This window comes from Malaclemys terrapin, chromosome 1 (assembly GCF_027887155.1).
Source record: "Malaclemys terrapin pileata isolate rMalTer1 chromosome 1, rMalTer1.hap1, whole genome shotgun sequence".
In the NCBI taxonomy this organism is placed as follows: domain Eukaryota; kingdom Metazoa; phylum Chordata; order Testudines; family Emydidae; genus Malaclemys; species Malaclemys terrapin.
The window spans coordinates 1,153,713-1,178,784 of record NC_071505.1 but is presented as its reverse complement, the minus strand read 5'-3'; the positions used below and the strand labels follow the sequence as shown (position 1 = coordinate 1,178,784).

The 25,072-nt window shown below is 54.9% G+C and overlaps 1 protein-coding gene across 6 annotated transcripts in view; it reads right to left on the bottom strand.

The window, feature by feature from the left end:
- SHANK3 (SH3 and multiple ankyrin repeat domains 3) overlaps positions 1 to 25,072 on the bottom strand; it is a 650,584-nt gene that overhangs the window by 38,519 nt on the left and 586,993 nt on the right. For 4 of the 6 annotated variants that reach the window (XM_054034834.1, XM_054034750.1, XM_054035089.1 and 1 more), the window contains exons 17-21: positions 17,835 to 17,970; positions 13,961 to 14,041; positions 9,686 to 9,709; positions 4,996 to 5,123; positions 3,530 to 3,635 (exon numbers count right to left, since the gene is read on the bottom strand). In XM_054034834.1, coding sequence (XP_053890809.1) covers positions 3,530 to 3,635; positions 4,996 to 5,123; positions 9,686 to 9,709; positions 13,961 to 14,041; positions 17,835 to 17,970 — 475 coding nt within the window. The remainder of the gene's footprint in view (positions 1 to 3,529; positions 3,636 to 4,995; positions 5,124 to 9,685; positions 9,710 to 13,960; positions 14,042 to 17,834; positions 17,971 to 25,072) is intronic. The other 2 variants (XM_054034917.1, XM_054034999.1) reach the window with 2 other exon arrangements.

The following is a 25,072-nucleotide window of genomic DNA, read 5'->3' as shown; positions in this document are numbered from 1 at the left end:
GTGGACAAGGGATGGATCCCTTGATGACTCCCTGTTCTGTTCATTCCCTCTGAAGTACCTGGCACTGGCCACTGTGGGAAGACAGGACACTGGGCTAGATGGACCTTTGGTCTGACCCAGTCCGGCGGCTCTTATATCCCTACTCAGTTGTGCTCAGATTTAGCCCCATACGGTATTTGTTTTTCTTCACTTTAAATAGATTTTATTTGGCACAGAGCAGAACTTTATAGTCTCTCAGTGTATTACTGATCTTTTTTTAAACCAAAATCAACCAATCAGCAAGTACTTCCACCCCACCCAGATCCCCAGAGATCTGAGACATGATGCTTTGGTGTCCTCAGGTGGTGAGGCCACCCCAAAAGGAAGTAATCTAAACATATATCTACCAAAAGGAGAGTTGATGGCACAGAGTTCTGCACTTCCTTTATCGAGTCAGACCTGCTAAAAGTCTTGGCTTGCATTCAAAACTGAAAATACTCTTGCATTCTGATGTCTAGCTGTGGCCTACCCTCATGGTGCTGCATCTCACCTGGCCTTATTCCAATCTTTTGGATCTATGCACATCCTTGGCTTGTTTGGTTTATTATGGTGATTATACTCTTAACCCAGTCAGCTGGTGCCTGTATTCGCTTCCAATATCTTATTTTACCATCCATTCAAATTCAGCTTTTACATTTTCTCAGTGCAAATGGTACTTCATACATGTATTTTTGGTGGCACTTTAGGATCTACACTAATATGGTGTATTATATCCTTATTGCATACCAGTCCATTAAACACCTCAACAAATTCTTAGATATCTGTGGCATCCTGTTTTGCAGACAAGTTATATACACATTTGATCATCTGTATTTGCATACTGCTCTTCAACCTAAGCCCGCATGGGAACATGTGGAACCTCTCCTTATAGAAACATTCCCCTGAGGCATTGCCAAGTGGGTTAATATCATGTCCATTCAATGAAAGAAGTTCATTTTTTTATTTTAACATTGGGCGGTCACAATTACTTCTGTAAAAGCTTGTTGTGATTATGTGGCACTCAGCTCCAAGATCTAGTTTGAAGTTTACTTTTCATTCATTTATTTCCAGTGCTGAACAACCCCCATCAGTTGTAGAATCTTGCCTTGTAAATATCTTATGGGACCCAACCAACAATTCTGTTTTCTGCTGCATCTTCTTCATCACCATCATCATCATCATAATCGCTTTGTCCTTCAGCTGTACGCTCATGAACTTGTTTTGTGTTTCTTTGCAATTCGGGGTCAGATATACTTCGATAAAATGGCTGCTTTCACTGCTTTCAGAGTAGCAGCCGTGTTAGTCTGTATCCGCAAAAAGATGCATCCGAAGAAGTGGGCTGTAGCCCACGAAAGCTTATGCTCTAATAAATTTGTTAGTCTCTAAGGTGCCACAAGTACTCCTGTCCTTTTTGCTTTCACTGCATGCTTTGTATTGCACCCCCTGCATACTGGATACCTTAGCAAAGTGTTGTGATTGCTTCCACATTTACTGCAAACAAATCTGGTCTCTGTATTCTGTCCTTGTACCTGGATATACTGTGGGTCATTCTCTACTTGTTACCACTTTCCGGTGGGAAGCAGTTTTCACTAGTCCTGTAAATATCTCCTGTTTCTGGCAAAGGCAAGTCCACTTCTTGCAATAACCTTGCTTTGACCTAGTTATTAAACCACAATAACTCAGGCTCCAATTGGTCCACTATTTAATTGCTCAAATTCACATGCCTTAGCGTATTACGCAGGTCGGAAACGTAATGGCCAACGGTCTCGCTGTGTAGCTGGTTCCTAGTAAAGCAAAGGAGCCCTTCCCTCATGACCCTCTGGGGTGGAACACAGGGTCTCTGACATGTGAATGGCTCGGTCTAGCAATCTGCACTCCTCTTCATGCCTCCACGAGGATGCGCTGTAGATTCTCGCTGCCTGTTGAACCAGGCAGGATTGCACCCTCGGATTTCTTTGCAATGTAACTTGCCTCCAGGAGAATCTGGGAGTGCTGCGACCACATCCTTCGGTTTTCTGCCAGGCTCCTTTCCCGACTGGGAGGTTCCAGTGGTTCGTTTGCTCCCAATTTTGCCGAAGAGCATGTTTTCTTCTGGCAGCATGTAAATAAGGATGTAACACACAGGAGTGCTGGTAAGAGAGAGAACTTTCTCTCTTGTCCCTAGTCACAGGGATGGATCAAGGTTATTGTAGGTTAATACCCCTGTTACATGGTAGGGGTCAGTATCCACTACTCTCCTCTCTCTCCTTCCTACCTCCTTCCCTCAGCTTCTCTCTCTTATGAAACAACCCCTCCCCTCCCCTCCTCCAAACCTGACTGCCCCCCACAAGTCCCTACAACTAAGGGTTTAGCACAGAAATAAAACAAATATATTCATAATTACCAAGAAAAGAACAAAAACAGACATGGACTTGACCTGCTTCTCCTGCCACCACCCGGATCACTTCGCTCCTGAGTTGTACCCCATAGCCTGAGCCTGCTTTGGTCTCTATCTAGAGCACAGGTGCCCCAACTGTGGGGCTGGAGGAACAGCCGGGAGGTGCAGCGGGCCCTGGGCCAGTTCCCCGGGGGGGTGGGGAGGGACCACCACCCAGCCACCAGCTCTGCTCTGATCCTTCCCCCAGCTGCATCCCCAGCTCCCAGCCCCGTGCCGAGCCTCGGTATGGATCTACTCCCAGCCCTGCGCCAGGCCCCAGCTTCGGCTGCTGGCCCTGGCTCAGTTCCTGGCCCGGAGCTAAGGCTGGGGGGGAGACCAGGAACAGAGCTGCAACTGGTCGCGGGCCCGGTTGCCAGCCCGCACCACAGCCTGTCTGTGGATTTGCCCTCGCCCCCAGCCTCGGCCCCTGGGTGCAGCCCTGCTCCTGGCCCCACACCCACGCCCAGCTGCAGCCCCAGCCTTGGCCCCCTTACCCCATTCGTGTCCCCACCCTCCAAGCTATGGCCCCAGCTCCAGGGAGGCGGGGTGTGTGTGTGTGTGGACAGGGGTTGGGGGGGCATGACCCTTAAAAGTTTGGGGACCACTGATCTAGACTGTACGCTCTTTGGGCCAGGGTGCGCGTGGGTTACAGGTCCCCCTCTGCACCAATCCACAGCAGACATCAGATGTGACAGCCCCTTCGGCGCCAGCGGGAGCAACTCCTGTTTGAGCTTTGGCAGTCCCGGGTCGATCCCCGGCATGCCAGCCACATAGGCAGCCTCAGCGTAACGTCTTTGCAGCACGACAGGGCTTCGAGCCTGGCCCTGGGCCCTTCAGACACCGCTGTACCACACAGTAGTTCCATGCCTGGGCCTGGCTTCCTGGTGAACGGGATGCTGACATTTTCCTACCTCCCGCAGGCCTGTGAGCTCTCAGTCATCAGTACCTGACCAGGCTGTTGAGCTCCTGGGATGGAAGGTGCTGGAGGAGGGCAGAGTGTTTTCTGCTGGCTCGTGAAGCTCTCGTGTTCTGCAGCAGACCCTTTCCAGAGCTCACCCTCTCTCTAAGAACGGACCGTCCCCCCGTTTGCCTTACCTACAGATTTTGTCCGGGGAATTCCTTTGCGTAGGGACACGTGGGGTTTCTCGGCCCCCGGGAGAGCTCCCGAGTGAGCTGCCATTCCCTGGCGTTCGAAGAGTGACTAGGAAAGAAACAAAGACGGGAACGTCACTCTGACACCGGACTCCATTGAACGGAAACAAAAGCTTCACCCGCAGCACCGTCCAACTCTGCTACGTGGTGTGAAGGACGAGCAGGGCGCTGAGGTCAGGCCTGAGCACTGGGCAAGGCCTGTCTCTTGCTGTGTGTGTGCAGGGCCCTGCACAGCGGGGCCATCATACAGCCTGGGGTGGCGAGCATTCGCTAACATAGCAGTCCAGGGACATGCGTCCCTTCCCTCTTGGCTCCCAGTGAGGCCGACAACCAAAGCCTCACTGACTTCACTGGGAGCAGCTGCGGCCCCTGGAGCGTACCAGGAAGAAGCCCCATCCGTAGAGCTTATAGCGAATGTACAGTGCAAAGCTCACAGCCCCAGGGGCCCGCTCTCCCCCGAGCTCTGTCTCTGACTCTCTTCTCCCTCAAGAACATCTCGAAACCCTTGGCCATTAGCCGCGCTTCCCTCCCACGTGCCCATTTCACCGCTGCACTGCCAACCCCCCCTGCTGCAGTGACGGTACATGGCGCTTCCCCAGCACCTCAGCCGCGTCACTGTCTGCTCCAGGCACTGAGATCCTCTGTCTAAAACCGCCTCAGCCTCCAGACTTCTCTCTTGCCCTTCTTTTATCCGGAGTCCTCCAGCAGCCCCAATGTCCGGTCCCGCCACATCTCCGGAACCTGAGTCCTCACTCCTGCTCCAATCACCTCTCGGACTGTCTTCCCTCCTTTATCGTCTTCCCTAAATCCCAGACTCAACCCCCAGTGCCCTGACATGCTGCAGCCAGCCTGGGCTCTCACTCCGCACAGACCTGGAGCGCTGCCCTCCCTGCAACCTGCACGGCCTCACCATCCATCGCCCAGTCACACCCAGCATTGCCACTGGCTTTCCAGATATCTCCCGACATGATCCCCTGCAGCCTCTCTGCCCCCCCGCTTCCCCGCAACCTCTCTGACCCGCGCTTCCCCATCTCCCCTGCAACCTCTCTGGCCTCCCCCCACTCCCTCATCTCCCCTGCAACCTCTCTGGCCTCCCCACTGCTCCCGCATCTCCCCTGCAACCTCTCTGCCCCCCCACTCCCTCACAACCTCTTTGGCCTCCCACCCACTCCCCCATCTCCCCTGCAACCTCTCTGGCCTCCCTCTACTCACTATGCCCACCCATGTCCTCTCAGCCAATCTACCCACCCACCCCCATTCCAGCCCAAGAAAACCTCTCCCGGCTCTGGCCCCTTTGCACCTTTGCTGTTTGCTGCCCCACAGCGAGATGCTTGTCATAACACTCTGTGTCCTTGCTGGAGGCCAGTAAGCAGAACCCCCTCCCACACCCAGATGCGCTCCTGTCTCACACTGATCTCCGCTGGCGTGATGCGCCGGCTCGTGGGTCGTTGCTTCACAGTGGCTGCCCTGGAATCTGCTTCGACGATGTCTGCTCTCAGCGAGGGTTCAGCTGCTGCCAAGATCTCATCCAGTTTCTCTGGAAATTCAGACATAAAGCCAAACCAGTTAATAAGGCCCTTCACTTCCAGGCAGCTTTCCTGGGGCAGACCCAACCTCGGGTGTGTGGCAGGGGACAGTCTGAACTCTGCACTTGGGGACGGGCAACAGAGCAGGTGGAGACTGAGTTTGTGCCGGCTTCTGTTCACTCTCCTCCTTTGCTCTAAGTCCTGCAATCCTAATGAAGCCCCCACCCCACCCCCCCGCCAAGTCATTTGCCTACTTTACATCCAGGTACGGGCCCATGTGTGAGGGCAGCGTTAGCCAGTATGTGCCTCCCCCATTCCATCACACTGCCCAGGCCACGGCTGTATTGTCGCCCTTCCAAACAGCAGGAACTTCGAAAGTTTCACCTAATTTACAATTTCTGGCTGGCCAACAGCTGGGCGGGGTCGCTTTTTTAACTGCCAAGTGTTGCTGCAGTTCCTTTCCCTATGTTACCAGTGACGCCCTTTGTCTAGGAAATTCTTTAGATTTTTAAAATACATCTATTGAAAAGAATGACTGTCCAGGTGGTGCTGCCAGGCTCGGCCAGCGTCCATGGGACACGTATAAATGTCTAGGCTCTGTCCAGCCTGGCTGTTGAACGTGGGCCTCTAGGAGGGCTCCAGTCTGTGGCTGCTCATATCCTAAACCCTGTAAGCCTGGCCAGCCAAACAGAAGCTTTAGGAAACGTGTTGAGTTTTGAATGTCTATAAAGAACAGACATCTCCGAGGTTCAAGAGAAGCACATGGAACAACTCCACCGTGAATGCACCGGCTGGGCAAATGCAGCAGTGCTCACGGAGGGCAGCAGAACGAGCCGCGTTTGGCATTGCTAGGCCAATCATTTTTGCTTTTAGATGGGGAAAATGAGAAAACTTGAAACCCCCTCGAATTTCCAGCAATCCGGTCTGCAGTGGGGCCCGTGACAGCAATCAAACCCATGAATCCGCTGCCAGCGGCGACCACACCTGCCATCTCAGGCAGAGAGCTTCAGACTAAGTCTGCCTGAAAGCTACTCACCGCCATCTCTCCATGAAAACAGCTCAGTCCCAGAGGACTTGTCTACTTGGCGCAGCCGTTTGCACTACAGGCGTGTGAATCAGCGCTGCATTACGGTTTGCACCAGTAGGGGCCATGCAGGTGAGTCCCTGCACAGCATGTCGCTGCGCTTTACAACTCACGCCCCCTCCGCCCCAGTGAGCATTGCCGTGCCGTGATGACAAGCCCCTGGGGTTTCCACCGCACAGAGACTCTAGGTCAGAGCGCCCCAAACTGGGGTGTACTCCATTTGGGGGAGCACAGCTGGGGCCCGGCCCAGCCCCCACAGGGGCAGGGAAGAAGTGCCACCCAGTTCTGCTCCTGGCCCCGCTCCCACTCTCAGCTGTGTTCAGCCTTGGCCCCCTTCCTCCTGTCTGCATCCTCCCCCTGCCCACTGGAGACACTGCTCCACTCCCAGCCCCAGCTCGGGGAGAGGAGGGGGGCACGACCCTGAAAAGTTTGGGGACCACGGCTCTAGGTTTCCACAGGTGTGGAAGCTTGAGGAGCTACTAGATCCCAACTGCGAACCCCTGGGGCAGATCCCTGGCGCCACGGCCTGGCAGCTGGTTAGAGCAGTCAGGAGCCAGAGACTGATGGGACAGGAGGCACTGGCCATGTGCAATGCCTCTCTGGGCTGGCGGACAAAGGCGGCTCCAGAACATCTGAAAGCCAAGGCCTTGGCCTGGGTGAGCCAGAGGAGGAGGGCGGCCCACCCCAGAAGACAGCCGTGGAACTCGGATTTAGTGCCTCTCTCCCCATGCTGGAACTACACTTGGGGTATGGCCGGAGTTCCTGTGGCCTCATGTGGGGACAGCCAGGACCAGGCACTGTGCCCATCTCAAGAGCCGCAGTCACTGCAGGAGTGTTGCACACAGCCCCACGCATTGAGCCCAGGTGACTCTCCGCTGGCCCCTCCTGGGCATGAGCCAAACCATTTGCAGGGTTGGCCAGTGGACAGGATAGCAAGTGCCCCCTCTACGGCTGCACAAAGCGGAACCCCACAGACAGCAGGAGAGGACGGGCCATGCGCTAAATTCTCTGTTGGATTGAGGAGATTGGGAATGTGCCTCATCGGCATCCCTGGCACCTGCGAGGGCACAATGCTGGGGCTGACACGAGCGACATAACAGTGAGGCTCTGAGCCCTGGGCACTGCCACCTGGACAGCCCGATTCAAGGCCGGGCTTTGTACCTGTAACCCAAGAGCCTCTCGATGGCAAGTGGCAGAGGGTCACAGGGCTCCCCGGGCTCTGGTATGTACACTCTAGTTCAGGTAAGCTCTTGACCAAAGCCGGGCTGTAGAGCCCTGCAGTGGGACTGGGATCCCGCAGGACCCGCTGCCACAATAGCGGGAGCAGATAAAATGTACTTCGTTGGAGGTGGGACTGGGTGGGCAAAACCCCCAGCCTGTGGTAACTTCTGGGAAAACACGAAATCTCTCGTCAGTTTGTCACAAATCGAATTTCAGCAATGGAAAGAAAGCTTTTGTTGTTCAAATAAAGGGTTTAATACTTAAATTTAAGTGAGGGATAGAAAATGATTTGATGTCTATTATAACAGGAGTTAAAGTATTTTTTTACCTGGTTTACACAAGATTTGTTTTATTCTTTTAGTGGTAAAAATTGTGTTGAATTCCATTTATATATATCTAACGTATTAACAGACTGGTTTGGGTGCTTTTGTTTTGTTAGTAGCGTGGGGGAAACTGTCTCTTGCGGGATCGAAGGTTTTGGCAGGTGGGAGTGGGATGATAATGCAGGAGCGAGGAGGAGTGCAAGTGGGTATTGTGGGCGGGACAGGCGCAGGATTAAAAAAATAGTCCCGCGCAAAGCTGCCAGGGGGTTTGGGCCCATGAAGGAAGGGTCTCAGCCATCTTGGTGAAAGACGCTATGAGAAGGCCTTTGGGGCGAGTAGGACCTTACTGGACAACTCTTCCTTTCCAAAATCCCGTTTGCCACCACACGACTTTGCTCTTTGTTAAATAAACATAAGGTAGATGCTGTGTGGTGAGCGGGGCTGTGGTCCAAGTGTCACACGTAAGCTGTAGTGTAGTGTTCCTGTGGGAACAGCAGGCCTGATAGTTCCATGAGCGGCCAGTGGGTCAGGGCTGGGCCGTGCAGGGGCTGCTTGGAGCCCTTGCGGGAGGGGCGTGCCTGCCGGTAGCCTGCATGAGGGACAGTGGAGCCACGTGGGCTGGGAGGGAAGTGCTTGTGTTGCCCGTGGCCAGTGGGGTCGGGGAGCTGACTGCTGGCAGGCACAGACGAGGCTCCCTTACGTTAAGAGCAGGGGGTAGCCAGGTGCCTCGCGGGCCTGAGTGCCAGGGAAGCATCACAGTCGTCTTTACAAATCTCCTGTAATGAATTACAGTTCAGTGGTGCCATGAGAGTGGGCAGAGAGAACTGTCATTAACAGCCACATGCCTCTGCGGTGCCCTGGCACGAGCTAGAAAAGCCCCATGCAGCCGAGAATGTCCGCCAAGGCAGTGCCCCAGCTAGCTCTATGGAGATCCCAGGAGACGGGCTCCCCCGCCTGCCTAGAGGGATATTTCCCCAGCTGACAGCAAACAACAATTCAACGTCCTCATTCTCCTCCCTGTCCTCCCAGGGATCCCCCTTAAACGGTCCCTCCCTCTCTGTGCATCCCCTCTTCCTCTCTGGCCCGGCTGAAAGTCAGGGGGGATACCCAAGGGACTCCCCAATTTCTGTACTTGTGACCAAGCCTGGGCGTCTCCCTGGTGCTTGGCTTGCCCCTCCCTCGCAGGGAAGGAGAGGGAGTGTTGGTCCCCCACATCAGGTTGCTCTACATTCCTGCAGCAGCAGCGGAGTTCTGCCTTTGTAACCATTACAGCTGGCACCAAACTTCCAGGAGAGCTGGAGATTGGGTAACATCCTCCCGCTCCAGCCCCACGCCTGTTGCCTGCCTCCCTCCAGGGCTCAGGGTCTCAGCGCACAGAAATGCAGCACCATGGGATGGGATGGGCCTCGCCCCGCCGACCTGTCTACGTAGGCAAGGCGAAGGGTTTGCACCGAGTAGTGAGTGTGGCCTGGTTAGTGGTCATTATTTCATCCAGCGGTGAGTTCCAGGGGCCAGGACGGGGTAGCACCCAACGATCTCCTGTGCAGGGATGAGCCTTCAGGGGCTGGTTTCGCTGGGCCACAGGCACAAAGCAAACTGAAGCCACTGAAAGATTGTGGGCGATCAGCTTTACCCCCACCCGGCGCAGGCATGAATGACGTAAGGCAGGGAAGGACCAGGGCTGGGATTCTGGGAATCTCGCTGACAAGGGAATTCCCCGCTCTGAGCATCTGGTCCAGGGGCTCGTCACCTCTCTACAGCTGCACTCTGCTCTGTTGTCGGGCATGGCAACCTCAGCCCTGCTGAGAACGAGGGCGGGGCAGCCCTGACCCACTCTCCGAAGGGATGGGGGGAGGCGTAAGGGGTTTCTGGGGGATGAAAGCCAGGGAAGTTGTGGGGTTCGGCAGGGATGGGACGAGCTCCCAGGCTGGGCAGTTTCACTCACCCCCTTTTCTCCTCCGCATCGAGGCTTGGAATGAAGAAACAAAACACAGGACATGAATGGCATGCACAGTCCCTGCTCCCTGTCCCACTTGCTCCTCGCCAGCTGCCCTCCCTAACTCTGCCCCACACTCCTGGCTTCTCAACACCCGCGGGGACGCTGGGCCCACCTGGCAGGAACTCAGCTCTGGCCAGTCGAGGGGCGGCTCTCCGTGCAGTTACCTCCTAGCTCCTGCAATGGGGCTCGCAGTGTATCAGGGCTCGGACAGCCCCGGCATGTGGCACATGCTCACTCCTCCAGCGTGGGGCAGCACATGATAATGGGGCTCTTTGCAGCCCCTCCGTGGCTGTGGCACCACGACTCGCAGCATGACAGCAGACGAGGCCAGGCCAACTCTCCCATGCCCAGCCCTCCCTGGCCAGCGCTAGCCCAGCAGGAGAGACGATGGCAGAAGAGGAGTGGAGGGAGGCCTGGACAGGGCTGGATGCCTGAAGTCCTGGAGGAGACAAATACCAAGAAAGGCCTCTCGGAGGGAGGCGGCTTTCGCCCCCACTGCTCATGGGGGCTCATGGGGAATCTACCTTTCTCCACTGGGCTGACATGGCACGGCCACAGAACCCACGAGCGGCCTGGAGGGTGCAAAGGAGAGTGCTCCCTCCCCGCCCCCTGGGGCACTCGCCTTGGGCACATGGACTGACCTGTAGGACCCAGGGCAGAGACCAACTGCTACCCCCCCGCTTCCCCAGAAGAGGTGGGGGGACAGAGACCAGCCCCTAACACCCGTTGAAAGATGTGGGAGGGACAGAGACCAGCCCCTAACCTCCCCCCCGGGAGAGGTGTGGGGACAGAGACCAGCCCCTAACCCCCCCGGGAGAGGTGGGGGGACAGAGACCAGCCCCTAACCCCCGTTGGAAAATGTGGGGGGACAGAGACCAGACACTAACCCCCCCAGGAGATGTGAGGGGATAGAGACCATCTGCCAACCTCCCCCCCAGGAGAGGTGGGGGGACACAGAACAGCCCCTAACCCCCCGAGGAGATGTGAGGGGACAGAGACCATCTTGCTAACCTCCCCCTCGGGAGATGTGGGGGGACAGAGACCAGCCCCTAACCCTCCTGAGAGACGTGAGGGGACAGAGACCAACCCCTAACCTCCTGGGAAGGTGTGGGACAGAGATTGGCCACTAACTACCCCCCAGGGAGAGACAGGTCAGGGACTGGCCACTGACCCCCGCCCTCCATTAGATGCAGGGCAGGGACTGGCAGCTGAATCTACCCCAGGGCGACGTGGGGCAGATGACTGACAGGGCCGGCTTTAGGAAATGTGGGGCCCAATTCGAACAGTTTTGACGGCGCCCCGACAGGGATGACTAAAAAAAAACCACGTAAAAAAACTATGTGGGGCTTGTACTCACCGGGCCGCGCTCCTAGTCTTTGGTGGCGGGTCCTTCACTCGCTCTGGGTCTTCGGCAGCACTGAAGGACTCACCACCAAAGTGCCGCCAAAGACCCGGAGCGAGTGAAGGACCCACCGCCAAAGTGCCGCCAAAGACCCGGAGCGCTGCTGGGTGAGTAAAAATTAAAAAGGCGCCTCTAGCCAGGGAAGGGATTCTCTGCCATTTGCTCCCCACTCTGGGCGGCCTTGCCACTGGGCGCGGGGCCCTCTTAGGTGTGGGGCCCGAATCGGGGGAAATGGTGGAATTGGCCTAAAGCCGGCCCTGCTGACTGATAATGCCTCTCCAAGTTAGATGCAGGGCAAGGACTCCTCCAAGAGAGGCAGGGCAGATACCAGCTGCTAACCCCCCACTCCCAGGGAGCCGTGGGGCAGAGATCAGCTGCTATTCGCCTCCCACCCCAAGAGCCCGGGGGGAAGGGCTCACTGCTCATCACCCTGCAGGGAGCTCCATAGATTCCCAGGCCAGCAGGGACCAGTGTGACCCCCTAGCCTGCCCCCCACTAATTCCCAGAGCAGAGCTTTTACATACACCTCCCACCTGGTTGAAAATGGCCAGTGATGGAGAACCGACCCCGACCCCGGTAATCTGTGAATTACCCTCACTGTTGGGGAAACCAGTCCCTGATTCCCCCCATTCACTCCAGGGAGAGGCGGGGCAGAGCCTGGCTGCTAATCACTCCCCTCCCCCAGCCCCCTGGGAGATACCGGGCAGAGCCCATCTGCTATTCCCCTGCTACCCCAAGGCCTGACGGAGGCACTGGCTATCAAGGATCCCCAGGGAGATCAGAGCAGGGACTCTCCCTAAATCTCCAGCACAGAGAGACAATTCCTGCCTTTCTGGGGACTTCCCTTTCCATGCTGTGAGTCTGCACTTCCCAGGCCTGGAGAGTTGTGCCTGCCCTCACACAGGCATCAGTACATGTTCGCACGTCCATCCTGCGTGTGTGCACAGTGACTTGCAGGGCGAGTGCCTAGGCTGGCGTGTCCCCATCTACGTGTGAGGGCAGTGCCCACGCCTGGAACATGCCAGTCTCCGATGACGGTCAGACCCGTGCTCCCTGTCAGAGTGCATTCACCATCCTCAGGGGCCCTCATCAAGTTGATCAGAAGCCCTGTGAGAGCAGGAGGCCTGGGGCAGAATCCTGGGACCACCAAGCACTGAGCAGCTGTGGCCCACATGTTCAAAGGGAAAAGCAAGAAAGAGGAGATGACCCGGACTGGCCCGAGGTCCAACTTAATGCCCACGGTCCAAACCCAGCGCTTCCCCTTGCCGGGGCGGGGGCAAGGAATCAGGACCTTCCTGAGACACCTTATCAGACTCCAATACCTAGATTTCGGTGCCTGGCTGAGGGTGCAGGGGCCTGACACCGAAGGGCTGCTCCTGCCCGGGGCCAGGTCAGCGATGGGGAGATTGGACACAAAAGCTAAGGAAACCGTGGACTCCAACGTTCTGTTTAAAGAGCAGTAGGGCCAACCTAAACCCAGCCAAGGGCACAGCTGGGTGAGAAAGGCCATTCTAGAGGGAGGGGCTGGGACAGGAGACCCTCCCCACCGCAGCATCTCTCCTCCCACTGCGTGATGCTCAGAGGCAGTGGTGGATACATTGCTACATTTCAGTGTCCAAGCAATGATGAGCCGGGCCCAGGGCAGGCAGGTACTGTGCCGGATCCCTCCTGGCTCCGGAGCTCAGCACGCGCCTCGGTTCCAGCCCCGGACCCCTGAACAGCATAAAGGGACGTGCAACACGACTGGGGGCACAGGGGGGAAGGAGATTCCTGACTACCGCTGGTGCCTGCGGCTAGCTAGCACCTGCCCCGGCCCACGCCCCTGCCCCATCTCTCTGACCCAGCCAACCCAGCCGACACGTACACCCTAGGCAGGCACCACTGGAGCTGCCCTGCAGGGCACTGGGCAGACTCTGGCCTGGAACAGGGGATCGTTTCTATGCATAAGAAACAAAGTGTGATCCCCAGGCTGTGGAAGCCCTGACGCACGTGGAAGTGTGTGCAGGGGGCCGGTAGGCGGCCATGGGATCAGGGGCCTTTGCGGGAATGTCCGAGCTCCTGGAATCGGCGAGGGCTCCACAAGGACGGACGGGAAGCGCTTGGGGGCTCCCTGGAGCACCTGGAAGCAGGCAGGGAAGGGGGGGCTCTGTGGTGACCCCAGGAACGGGGGGGGAGGGGGAGATCCGTGATGACACCTGGAAGTGGCGGGGAAGGGGGGGCTCTGTGGTGATACCTGGAAGTATGGGGGGCAGGGGGTCTCTGTGGTGACTCCAGGAACGGGGGGGAAGAGGGGGATCTGTGGTGACACCAGGAAGTGGTGGAGGGGGGCTCTGTGGTGACCCCAGGAAGTGGGTGGGGGAAGGGGGGCTCCGTGGTGACACCCGGAAGCGGGCGGGGTCCCCCTAGAAGGGCAGAAGACACTGGGCTACTGGACACATGCAGGGGGTGGGGGCTGCCGGGAACAGCATGTGTGCAAGCCAGGGGGGATGTGCGGCTGCCTGGAAGCACTCTTGTAGGGCCCCACCCCCGAGCAGGGGCAGTGCAGACGCCGGGGATCGGGTGGTTCTGCGCAGGTTTTCTGCTCCTGCTGGCTGCGTCTGCGCTGGTGGCAGTGACGCTTTGCATAGGGCCAAGCACTGCAGAAACTTCCGTGTGTGGAGTGGTGCATACGTCCCTCCAAGCTCCCACCTGCCCCCCCACCCAGGGAAGCCTGTGCTGCGTGTGGCTTCCTGCTGGGCGTGTCCCTACACTTTCCATGTCCCGCGCATGCTCCTCATGCACCTGGGCATTCCTGCGTCTGCCCCCGTGCCCTTGCTTACCTAGTTCCTCCAGCTCGGCTGTCATGGACTTGGAGCGCAGCGTCAGGGTGGTGCTGGGGGCTCTCTTGGGAGGCGGTGGGGCTGAAAGGAAGAGAGATGGCATTTTGCACTTCCTGTCCAGGAACTTGCGAGGAGTGGCCAAGTGCAGGTGCCACTTCTTCTCCACAGCCTGGATCTCCTCGTACTCGCGGGACGAGGAGTCGCACTGCTGCAGAATCTTATTAAGGCTGCGTGTGGAAGCAAACTTCTTCATTGTCCCAGTCACAGGGTCCCAAGGGCACAGGGCAGCCCCGGGACTGAGGGGCTGCTGAGGTCTGCAAGGGAGCGTCCTGTGCCCAGGTGACCACAGACCCTCAGCATGCGAGAGTCCAAGCCATGGTCCCTGGGCTACTCGCACCCCTGAAGTGCCAGGAGATGCTCAGGTTGTGAAAGCCTCTCTCAAATTCACCCTCAGGCAGCTGGCTGCCTGGGTGAGTCGGCAAACAGCTTGGCTGGCTGCTTCCCCTCCGTGCACGCCATGGGCGGAGGGTGGGAGAGGGGGACAGAGTCCGGGCTCTCAGCCTCTCACTCCCCAGCTCCTGGCGGGGAGTCCATCCTGCAGTGCCCAGCGCCCACCTCGCCCCGTCTCCGAACTCAGGCTGGATCCAGGCCCGGCTGCGGTGTCAGGGCCCCAGCGAAGGGCTGGAGATTGACGTCTCTGTGCCAAGCTGCGGGGCCACGTGGCGCATGAGGCAAAGCCCACGAGCAGTGGGTACTGTGGCGAGGGGCAGAGCTGGGGAGAGGGGCTCCCTAGCCAGGCCCGCCGGTGGGTCTGCCGGAGAGAGGTGCCATGCCATGGGCTCACGGGAGTGGAGACGAGTTGAAGGCTTTTCCTCTTCACTTCAGGTGCCTCCTCCTCGCCTGCTCGGCTGGAACAATGCAGGATTCAACGCTCAGGCGTTGCCATGGGAACCAGAGCTTCAGGCTGGTGCCGAGCTGCCTGCATCAGAGACCCCAACAGGGGCGGATTCAGGCGGAGAACGCTGTTCCCACACAGGCCTCCATTAGCCAGGAAAACAGGCAGACCCGGGCTGGGAGGAGAGGAGGGCAGCACGGGCAGAGCTCTGCGGCGGGGGGCACAGTCGCCTGGGCTCCCGGGCAATCAGAGCCTCACAGAAGCAATCTTCCTCCAGCCAAGGGGAGCCTGCCAGGGCCCGGGTGCCAGCCGGCTTGGTGAGGCCAGGGTGGGTGCCAGCCGGCTCGGTGAGGTCAGGGCGTGTGCCAGCCGGCTCGGTGAGGTCAGGGTGGGTGCCAGCCGGCTCGGTGAGGCCAGGGCCCGGGTGCCAGCCGGCTCGGTGAGGTCAGGGCGGGTACCAGCCGGCTCGGTGAGGTCAGGGCGGGTGCCAGCCGGCTCGGTGAGGTCAGGGCGGGTACCAGCCGGCTCGGTGAGGTCAGGGCGGGTACCAGCCGGCTCGGTGAGGCCAGGGCCCGGGTACCAGCCGGCTCGGTGAGGTCAGGGCGGGTACCAGCCGGCTCAGTGAGGCCAGGGCCCGGGTACCAGCCCACACACTCACTCCGCTAGAAAGAGCAGGTGTCTGGTCCCTAGGAGCCGCTGCCAGCCTGAGGCAGGTCCCCACAGCAGGCCTGGAGAGGAAGCTGGTGCCGGAGAGCAGGGGAAGAAGAGGCTGGAGGCGCGGGAAGAGGAGGCGGAAGCGGCCCCGGCAGAGATCCCAGCACCAGCTCCTGAGCCTCAGTCTTTCCCCCGACTCGTGCTCTCGAGCAGTGACAATATAATTACAGCTCTTAGTGTCAGCGCAGAGCTGCTTCCCTCCCCCTCTCCTCGTGTCTTGCTTTCCGAACGCCTCAGTCCTCCCTTTCCCTCAGCGGCTGGCGCCCAGCCACACGCCCCACCGGAACAGGCTCCGCGCCCCGGGCTCCTTCGCCATACAGCCCCTCACCGCTACCCCAGCACTCGCTCCGACCTGCGCCGGCAGCTGCCTCCCCTCGGCCCGGCTGCCAGGGGGTCAGACTGCTCGGAACCTCCCCAGGGAGCTGCTGTCGGCTGGAAGCTCCACGCGGGTCCCAGGCGTAGGGGAAAGAGGTGCCTCTCCCCTGCAACCACCCTCCCCCTCTAACGGCCTCCCGACGCTCCACGTGCCCCAGACACCTCCCTGGCTCAGCACAGGAGAGAATCCACACACGGCACCTCCCCCTGTGGCACGACCCCCACCCAGCACCTCTCCCTCCGGGCCAGGGGCACGAGCCGCAACCGGCACCTCCCCCTGCGGGCTGGAGGCACGACCCCCACCCGACACCTCCCTCTGCGGGCCGGGGGCATGAGCTGCACCCGGCACCTCCCTTCTGTGGAAAAAACTCCACCCGGCCCCTCCCACTCTGGGCCAAGGGCACGATCCCCACCTGGTCCCTCTCCCTCTGGCCCAGGGGCATGATCCGCATCCGGCACCTCCCGCTCCAGGCCAGGGGCACAATCCCCACCTGGCACCTCTCCACCCTTGAAGAAAAGCCCCTTTGGCCAGTCTGGGAAAAGCTCTAGATGGCAGGAGCTGTGCCAGAAACCAGAAGAAATTCCCTTCGCCTGACAAGCACTTCGCAAAGACTCCTCCTGCACAGGGCCTGGGAATTGCCCGAGCCTCACGTGTCTTTGGGTCCACGCTGGGTGGTCTGTGGGTGCAACAGCTTGCCAAGGAAAGCCTATAAACTCAGGGCTGAATTCTCCAGTCCTCTACAGCTGCTTACGTAGATGCTGCGTGAATAATTCCCCTGCATAAAGCTGCCAGACACCCCAAGGGCCCGGGAAAGGGGAGGCGCAGGGCAGGGGGGCATGGTGGAACGGAGCTCTGCTCTGCCCTGTCCTCCATTGGCTAAAGGACCTAAGAGCCTTCGGGGCTCAGGATAAGGAAGCCATGCCTGGCTCCCTGTGGCCTCCCTCCCCTAATTCCCCTGAGCGCTGAGTGGAGATCCCAGCCCTCCATCTCTCGGTGAACACTGGGGGGCTCTGCCGGGCAGAAGCTAGAGGGGGCACTTCAGGATGCCCTACAGAGCCAGAGTCCGGGTGGTTCTCTCAGCCCAAGGGGGAGCCCTTGGCATGCCATCCTGAGCCCAAGGTGCCTGGTACCACTGGTCTCTAGTACGTTGTTCTGGACAGGACTCCCTTGTTCTATCCGGGCTGGAGCCGCCAGCCTGAGACCTTCTCCTGCTTCGCGCAGTCCAGTGCTCTGGCCGACGTGGTGCCCGTAGGCCTATGCTGCAGTGTCTCCCGTGCTAAGTGCATCCCAGGGGTGTCTGCGCAGGCTGGCTGGTCCCTCCAGCCTGGTTTAGCTCAGGCTGCACCCAGAGAGCCACTGCACCTTCACTTCCTCCCCACTGTTGCTGTGAAACCCCGTCTAGCTTCACAGACAGGGAGCCAGTCTCCCGTCACCAGGGACAGAGCAGCAGGCAGCGGCTCTCCCCTTCGCTGGACTGGGCCAGGGCAGTAAACAGGCCCTGGGTAACTAATGGCAAAGTATTACCCACGGGTCCAAGCCCACGCTGTGCCAATCTGGCGAGGATACAAGTGGTTACGGTGCCCGCAGCAGGGGCACAGCTCTTCAGCTCACACTGCAGCCACTCATGCTTTTAGCTTGGAGGCTTAATTCACTGTCAGCCCGTGCCCCCTGGGTTAAATGAGCCGGGCTGGTGAGATAAGGGCCCCAGGGGAAGAGGGGTAACAGGCCCTGGCAGCAGAGAAAGGCTTCCAGAGGTACCGAGAGCTTGGGCTGGTGGGAGACTGAACCCAGTGTAACGAATGGCTACGCTGAGCCGGGGGGACAACCTGCCGAATGAGACGGAGCTCACTTGTTCATTGCTCAGAAATACCAGGCCATTCCACACCTACCCTTCTTCCGGACGACTTCTTCTGATTCTGGCTTGCGGCTGACGGAGACAACCTTCATCACCAGGTGGTTTCCCCCCTGCCGGATCAGCGACACCACTTGCTTGTGCCCTACCTTTACCACATTCACACCATTCACCTGGGACACAAAGAGACACTGATCAGCACAAGCGCTGCCCAACCACAGCAAGCAGGCAGCAGGAACACAGGGGGCTTAGGGGCCCCAGGCTATGTTCTGAACTTGCAGAGCACACTGGAGATGTGTCGCGGACAGGAAACCCAGGTCACCTGCACAGAGCCTCTTTACTGCTCTGTAGTTAATAGTTAACAGATGGGGAAACTGAGGCTGACAGGGGAAATGAACTGTCCAAGATCACAGAGGGAGTCAGTGTCAGGTCTGAAGCCATAGCTAATGGGATTTCAGAGGTTGCAGAGACCGTGCTAACAGAAGCACTCAGATACAGTCAGCTCGTGTACAGTGGGGCCAAACGACCCGGGGGCCAAAGCCCGTCTCATTGATGTATCCATTAGCAATATCTGGAGATGAGCCTCCCTAAGTGTAAATGACTTACGTATCGCACATTTATCGTGGACGACGACTCCCCCAAACAGAATTAATGTGTTTTATGGGCACAGCACCACACATAAGGGCCAGTGTTTGAAACCAGGAGACTTAGAACTAGGAAGAAAAATAAGCAATCTGCTGGTACAAAGGAACCTACTCTGAAAAATCTACTACTGTGACACCAACTGGCATAGTAATGAACTGTACCATCTGTGGCCACGCTGGACATTGCTAGACAAACAACTCTGATCTCAGGCACATGGGTCGCATGCACACCATGAGTGGAATATGGGTATGGACAATCACTCAAAGGAGAACCCAGGAATTTCTGGTTTCTAGCCCTGAGTTTAATTCCCCCAAATTTCCTCCCTTATCAGCATGTTTGGTAAATCTTTTCAGCAATCAGTAGGCGCCATGTTGGGTATCATTCTTCCCCCAGTTTCTAGTGCTAGAATCCAGCTTTTTAAAGACTTCTTGGGTCATAAACAGTCTGGTTGTGATCCGAGGCCTCATGACATGCAATAAGATGTAGACTAGCACGAAATGGAAGAAATGAAAAAATCAGGCACCCGTTAGTCACTTAAACAAGTGGCCTGAATTTGAGAGGTGCTGAGCACAGGAACCTCGTAAGTGGAGGTGTGCTGCACCTTTGAAAATCAGAGCACAGATCTAGGTGCCTAAACATGGATGCCTAGCTCTAGGCACCTATGCTTGGAAGTGTTGGCCTCAAGCTTTCTGTGACTCAGTCACCTCCTTTGTAACACAGAGGTCGGATACCACTGAGTACCCACTTTTGTAAAGTGCTTTGACAGCTACTGATGAAAAATGCTGTATACGCCAAGAGACACTAGTATTGTGATCGTGAGTTCATTAATGGGGGCTAGATGGCGGGCAGATGAGGACAGTTGACAATTACTTTATCTATTGGTAACAGAATTTAAATAAAATAAATTTTTAAAAAGAAAATCTAGATGATAAAAGAACACTATTAAGGTTGTGAAATCAAGCCAGTTTATGTTGCCTGTGCAACATTAATTCTGCCCCCTTGTGCACATGCATTATGAGACTGTCGTCCACAGGACCGCTGGCTCATTCAGTGCACAGGATGAACAGCTGTTCACTATTTTTTTTTCATATTTCTTTTAGTGACCCTTGCCTTATGTACTGGACACCAGCCAAAGCCTGCCCTGAATAGAGCATTATTCATTTCCTCGTGGTCTTTTCTACGGTGTTCATCCACACAGCATCGGAGAGACTCTCAAATGTTAAAGGAATTTATATCCACATCACCCCGTGTGACAAGAGGAGCAGGTAGGAGGGGGGTGATGTTACCTCTCTACGCTGCATTGATGAGACCAGTGTGGGAATAACTGCATAGAGATCTGGTGTCAACATTAGAAAAATGATGTTGAAAAATTGGAGGTTGCAGAGAACATAAAAAAAGAAAAAGATGAGATCTGGAAAAACGCCTTACAGTGAGAGATTGAAGGAGTTCAATCTGTCTAGCTTATCAAAAATAAGATTGAAAGGTGACTTGATTACTCTGTATAAGTACCTTCATGGAGAGAAAATGCCAGGTACCAAAGGCAGAGGAAGGCATAATAAGAACCAACGGTTTGAAATTAAAGACAGACCAATTAGATTTATTAACAGTGCAGCTGATTAACCACTGGAACAAACTCCAAAGAGAGTTGATGTCATCTAACCAAGCCTAGATGCCTTTCTGGAAGAGATACAGGAGTAACTGGGCAAAACAAAAAGGCCTGTGATATTCAGGAGGTCATGGTCTCCAATTTTTCAACATCCTTTTAAAGATGTGGACACCAGAACTGTACACAGTATTCCAGTATTGGTCTCACCAATGCCATATACACAGGTAAAATCAAATCCTTACTGCGCCTACTCGCTACTCCACTAGCTATACATCAAGAATTGCATTAGTGCTTTTTTTTTTTGCAATCGCAAGAATTCGGAGAGCAAGTTGAGCTGCTTGTGCACTTCGACCCTGTCATAACTATAAAGGGAAGGGTAACAGCTCTCCTGTGTACAATACTAAAAATCCCTCCTGGCCAGAGACTCCAAAATCCTTTTCCCTGTAAAGGGTTAAGAAGCTCAGGTAACCTGGCTGACACTTCACCCAAAGGACCAATAAGGGGACAAGATACTTTCAAATCTGGGGGTGGGGGGGAGTGGGAAAAGGCTTTTGTTTGTGCTCTTTGTTTTGGGGGTTGTTCGCTCTTGGGACTAAGAGGGACCAGACATAAATCCAGGCTCTCCAAATCTTCTGAACAAGTCTCTCATATTTCAAACTTGTAAGTAACAGCCAGGCAAGGCGTGTTAGTTTATCTTTGTTTTCTCAACTTGTAAATGTTCCTTTTTGCTAGAGAGTTTACTTCTGTTTGCTGTAACTTTGAACCTAAGGCTAGAGGGGGTTCCTCTGGGCTCTTTGAATCTGTTTACCCTGTAAAGTTATTTTCCATCCTGATTTTACAGAGATGATTTTTATCTTTCTTTCTTTAATTAAAAGCCTTCTTTTAAGAATCTGATTGATTTTTCCTTGTTTTAAGATCCAAGGGTATTGGATCTGGACTCACCAGGAATTGGTGGGGGAAAGACGGGGGAATGATTAATGCCTCCTTGTTTTAAGATCCAAGGGGTTTGGATCGGTGGTCACCAGGGAATTGGTGGAGGAGTCTCTCAAGGCTACCCAGGGAGGGAAAGGTTTTGGGGGGGAAGACAGAGTTTCCCAAATGACTCAAACTATTTGGGTGGTGGCAGCAAAAGCAGATCAAAGCTGGTAATTCAGTTTAGAGGTTCACATGCAGGTCCCCATATCTGTACTCTAAAGTTCAGAGTGGGGAAGGAACCTGACAGACCCCTAAATCCTTTTCAGAGTCGCAGCTTTCCAGGACACGGGCCCAGTCTGTAGGCATGGCCAGCATTTCTTGTTCCTAGATATATAACTTTGCATTTGGCCGTATTACAAGAAATTTTGTTTGAGTGGGCCCAGCTTATCAAGCCATCAAGATCGCTCTGTACGACTGCCTTGTGCTCATCACTATACACCACCCCACCAAGCTCGGTGTCATTCACAGATTGTATCAGCAGTGATTTCATGTTTCACTCTCAGATCATTGATGGAGATGGTGAGTAGCATCAGGCCTAAAATCGATCCATGTGGCACGTCACTAGAAACACTCACATGCAATGTTGATTCACCACTGACAACAGCCGTCTGAGATCTGTCGGTTAGCCACTCCTTAATCCATTTAACATGTGCTCTATCGATCCGTACAGTGCTAATTTTGTAATCAGAATGTCCTGTTGTACTAAGTCAAACGCTGTACAAAAGTCTAAGTATATTACATCTACGCAGTCGTCTTCATCAACCAAACTTGTAATCGCATCCTAGAACTAAATCCGGTTTGTTGGACCAGACCGATGCTCCATAAAACCACGCTAGCTGGCATTAATTACATTCCTATCCTTTAAGCCTTAATTAGTTGAATCCTGTATTGGTTTTTCTGTTATTTTGCTTAGAACTGATAGACTAGCCGGCCTACATGTGTCCAGGTCATGCCACTTGCCCCGTTTGACTACTAGCACAACATTAGCATCCACTCTTCTGGAGTGTTCCTTGTATTCCAATATTGATTAAAAATTAACATCTGCGGGACAGAGAGCTCCTCAGTGAACTCTTTTAGGAGTGCAAGTTATCTGGACCTGCTGGTTTGAAAATGTTTCTCCCTAGTAGAAGTTATCCAATATCCTGCTCTGTTACTAGTGAATGGAAAACACTTCATCATCCTCATGTGATACGATTAGATCATCCTGCATCTTTACAAACTCAGACCAGAAACAGTTACTGAACACGTCTGCCTTTCCACAGAATCACAGACCCACAGGGCTAGACGGGACCACAAGGGGCATCTAGTACACTCCCGTCAAGACGCAGGATGTGCTGTGTCTAAACCATCCGAGACAGGTGGCTCTTCAGCCTCCTCCTAAAACCCTCCAGAGAAGGAGCTGGCGTCTGGTCCGTTGTCCTACTGCTCTGACAGACAGGAAATTTCTCCTGAGATTTAACGATTTTCTGCATCATTAACAACAATTTAATAGCATCACAGAGTTTAAGCCGAAAACGGCCACCAGCTCACGCAGTCTGACCCCTTGTGTATCACAGGCCATTACAACGCCCAGATACCCCCATGATGTGGCACAAAGCGTCCCTGGAGGGGAGGTAAATCTGCACTGGAGTAGCCGTCTCCTGCACCCCCTTGCCCCTGCCGTGTCAGGAAGGGGGAAGGGCATGTCAACCATGTGGTGGAGCTGACCCCCACGGTGTGACATCTTCTGCCAGCACCAGCTCCATTATGGAGCTCACGCCAATGGCAACCTTTCCAGTAGGCCCCTGGCTGGGCAGCTGAGGGTCATGGCGCTGGTCTGATCTCAGCGTGGAAAGTCAGGGCTGCAGGGGTGGCTACTGGTATGCTGAGGGGTGGAGACCAGAGCAGGGGACTCGGCAGGAGTCCCTACAGCCTGGGGCATGAGCAGTAACAGCAGGCCACGTAGCTGTGCTTAGAGCAGGGCAAGGTGGGTCTTGCAGCACCGCTGGGCTCTGGCGCCCCCGGAAAGCTGTGCCCACGGGGCTGCACCAGTGTGAGCAGCCAAAGGAAAAGAAGGCTCATGAAGCCCCAACTGGAGCAGTCCCCTCTGCGAGCCTCTCGGGGCAGACGCGAGTGGAACTCCAAGGGAGAGGGGAAAGCGGGCAGGGAGTGTGACCGTGCAGGGACAATACGCACCAAGACTGACAGTTACTGGGGAGTAACCGATCCTCCTTCAGGCTGACCTCTGCACATTCCCACGGGAGGAGCCCAGCGAGCCGTGCAGCCCTCCTGAAGGTGGTTGGCTGAGGAGTTCTAGCTAAACAAGGATGTAAGTCTGCCCTCACAAAGCAAGCATCAGAGCCAGATACCAAGGGGGGCACAGTCCCGTGTAGATCACAGAATCATCGAATCGTAGGGCTGAAGGGAACTCCAGAGGTCATCTAGTCCAGCCCCTGCGCTAGGACAGGACCAAGTAAATCTAGAGTGTCCCTGACAGGTGTTTGCCCAACCCGCTCTTAAAACCTCCAGTGACGGGGTTTCCACAACCTGCCTTGAAAGTTCCAGAGCGTAACCACCCTTAGAGTTAGGAAGCTTTTCCTAATATCTAACCTAAATCTCCCTTGCTGCAGATTAAGCCCATTGCTTCTTGTCCTGCCTTCAGGGGACACTGAGAACAACTGATCAAAGTCATCTTTATAACAGCCCTTATATGGAAAGACTGTTCTCAGGTCCTGCCTTCAGACTTCTTTTCTCAAGACTAAACACCCAATTTTTTTAACCTTTCCTTGTAGGTCAGGTTTTCTAAACTTTTTATCATTTTTGTTGCTCTCCTCTGGTCTCTCTTCAATTTATCCACATCTTTCCTGAAGAGTAGCGCCAACAACTGGACACAGTACTCCAGCTGAGGCCTCGTACAGTGGGACAATTAGCTCCCATGTCTTACGTACGACACTCCTATTAATACACCTTAGAATGATAGTAGCCTATTTTGCAATGGCATCACATTGCAACCCCTCCCAACTTCTGCAAGTGTCATCTGCAAATTTTATAAGCATACTCGCCACTGCATTATCCAAGTCATTAATGAAAATATTGAATAGTGCTGGATCCAGGAGCCTGTAAAACCCTACTAGACACATCCTCCAAGTTTGACAGTGAACCATTGATAACTACTTTCTCAGAATGGTTTTTCAACCAGTTGTGCATCCACCTTATCATAACTTCATCTAGACCGCATTTTTCTAGTTTGCTTACAAGAACATCATGTGGGACTGGGTCAAAAGCCTTACTAAAATGAAGATATATCACGTCTACTGCTTTCCCCCATCCATTTGGCCAGTAACCCTACCAAAGAAGAAAATTCAGTTGGCTTGGCATGATTTGTTCTTGATAAATCCATTCTGGCTATTACTTAATAACCTAGTATCCCTTAGTTGTTTACAAATTAATAATTTGTTCCACTATCTTTCCAGGTATAGAAGTTAGGCTGACTGGTCTATAATTCCACAGGTCCTCTTTGTTTCCCCTTTAAAGATAGGTGCTATGTTTACCCTTCTCCAGTCCTCTGATTACGATGGTCCCTTCTTGCCTTAAACTCTATGAGTCCTCACCCCTTCTATAGGAATTCTCAAAGATACGGCTCACAGTTCCGACATTGCTTCAGCTAGTTCCTTATGTTCCCTAAGGTGAATTTTGTCAAGCTCTGTAGACTTGAATATATCCGATTTATCTAAATATTCTTTAACTTGTTTTTCCCCTGTGCTGGATTGTGTTCCACCCCCTTGTTGTTAATGTTAATTGTGTTAAGCATCTGGCCACACTTAATCTTTTTATCGAAGACTGTGGCAAAATACACACTGAACACCTTAGCCTTCTTGATGTCATTCCTTATTAGCTCTTCTGACTAGAGGATCTACACTTTCCTTTGTCATCTCTTGCTCCTAATGTATTTAGAGAACCTCTTCTTACTGCCCTTTATGTTCTTTGCTTTTTTTGCCTTAGCCTTTCTGATTTTGTCCATACATGTTTGTGCTGTTCTTTTATACTCCTCCACAATCTGACCAGGTTTC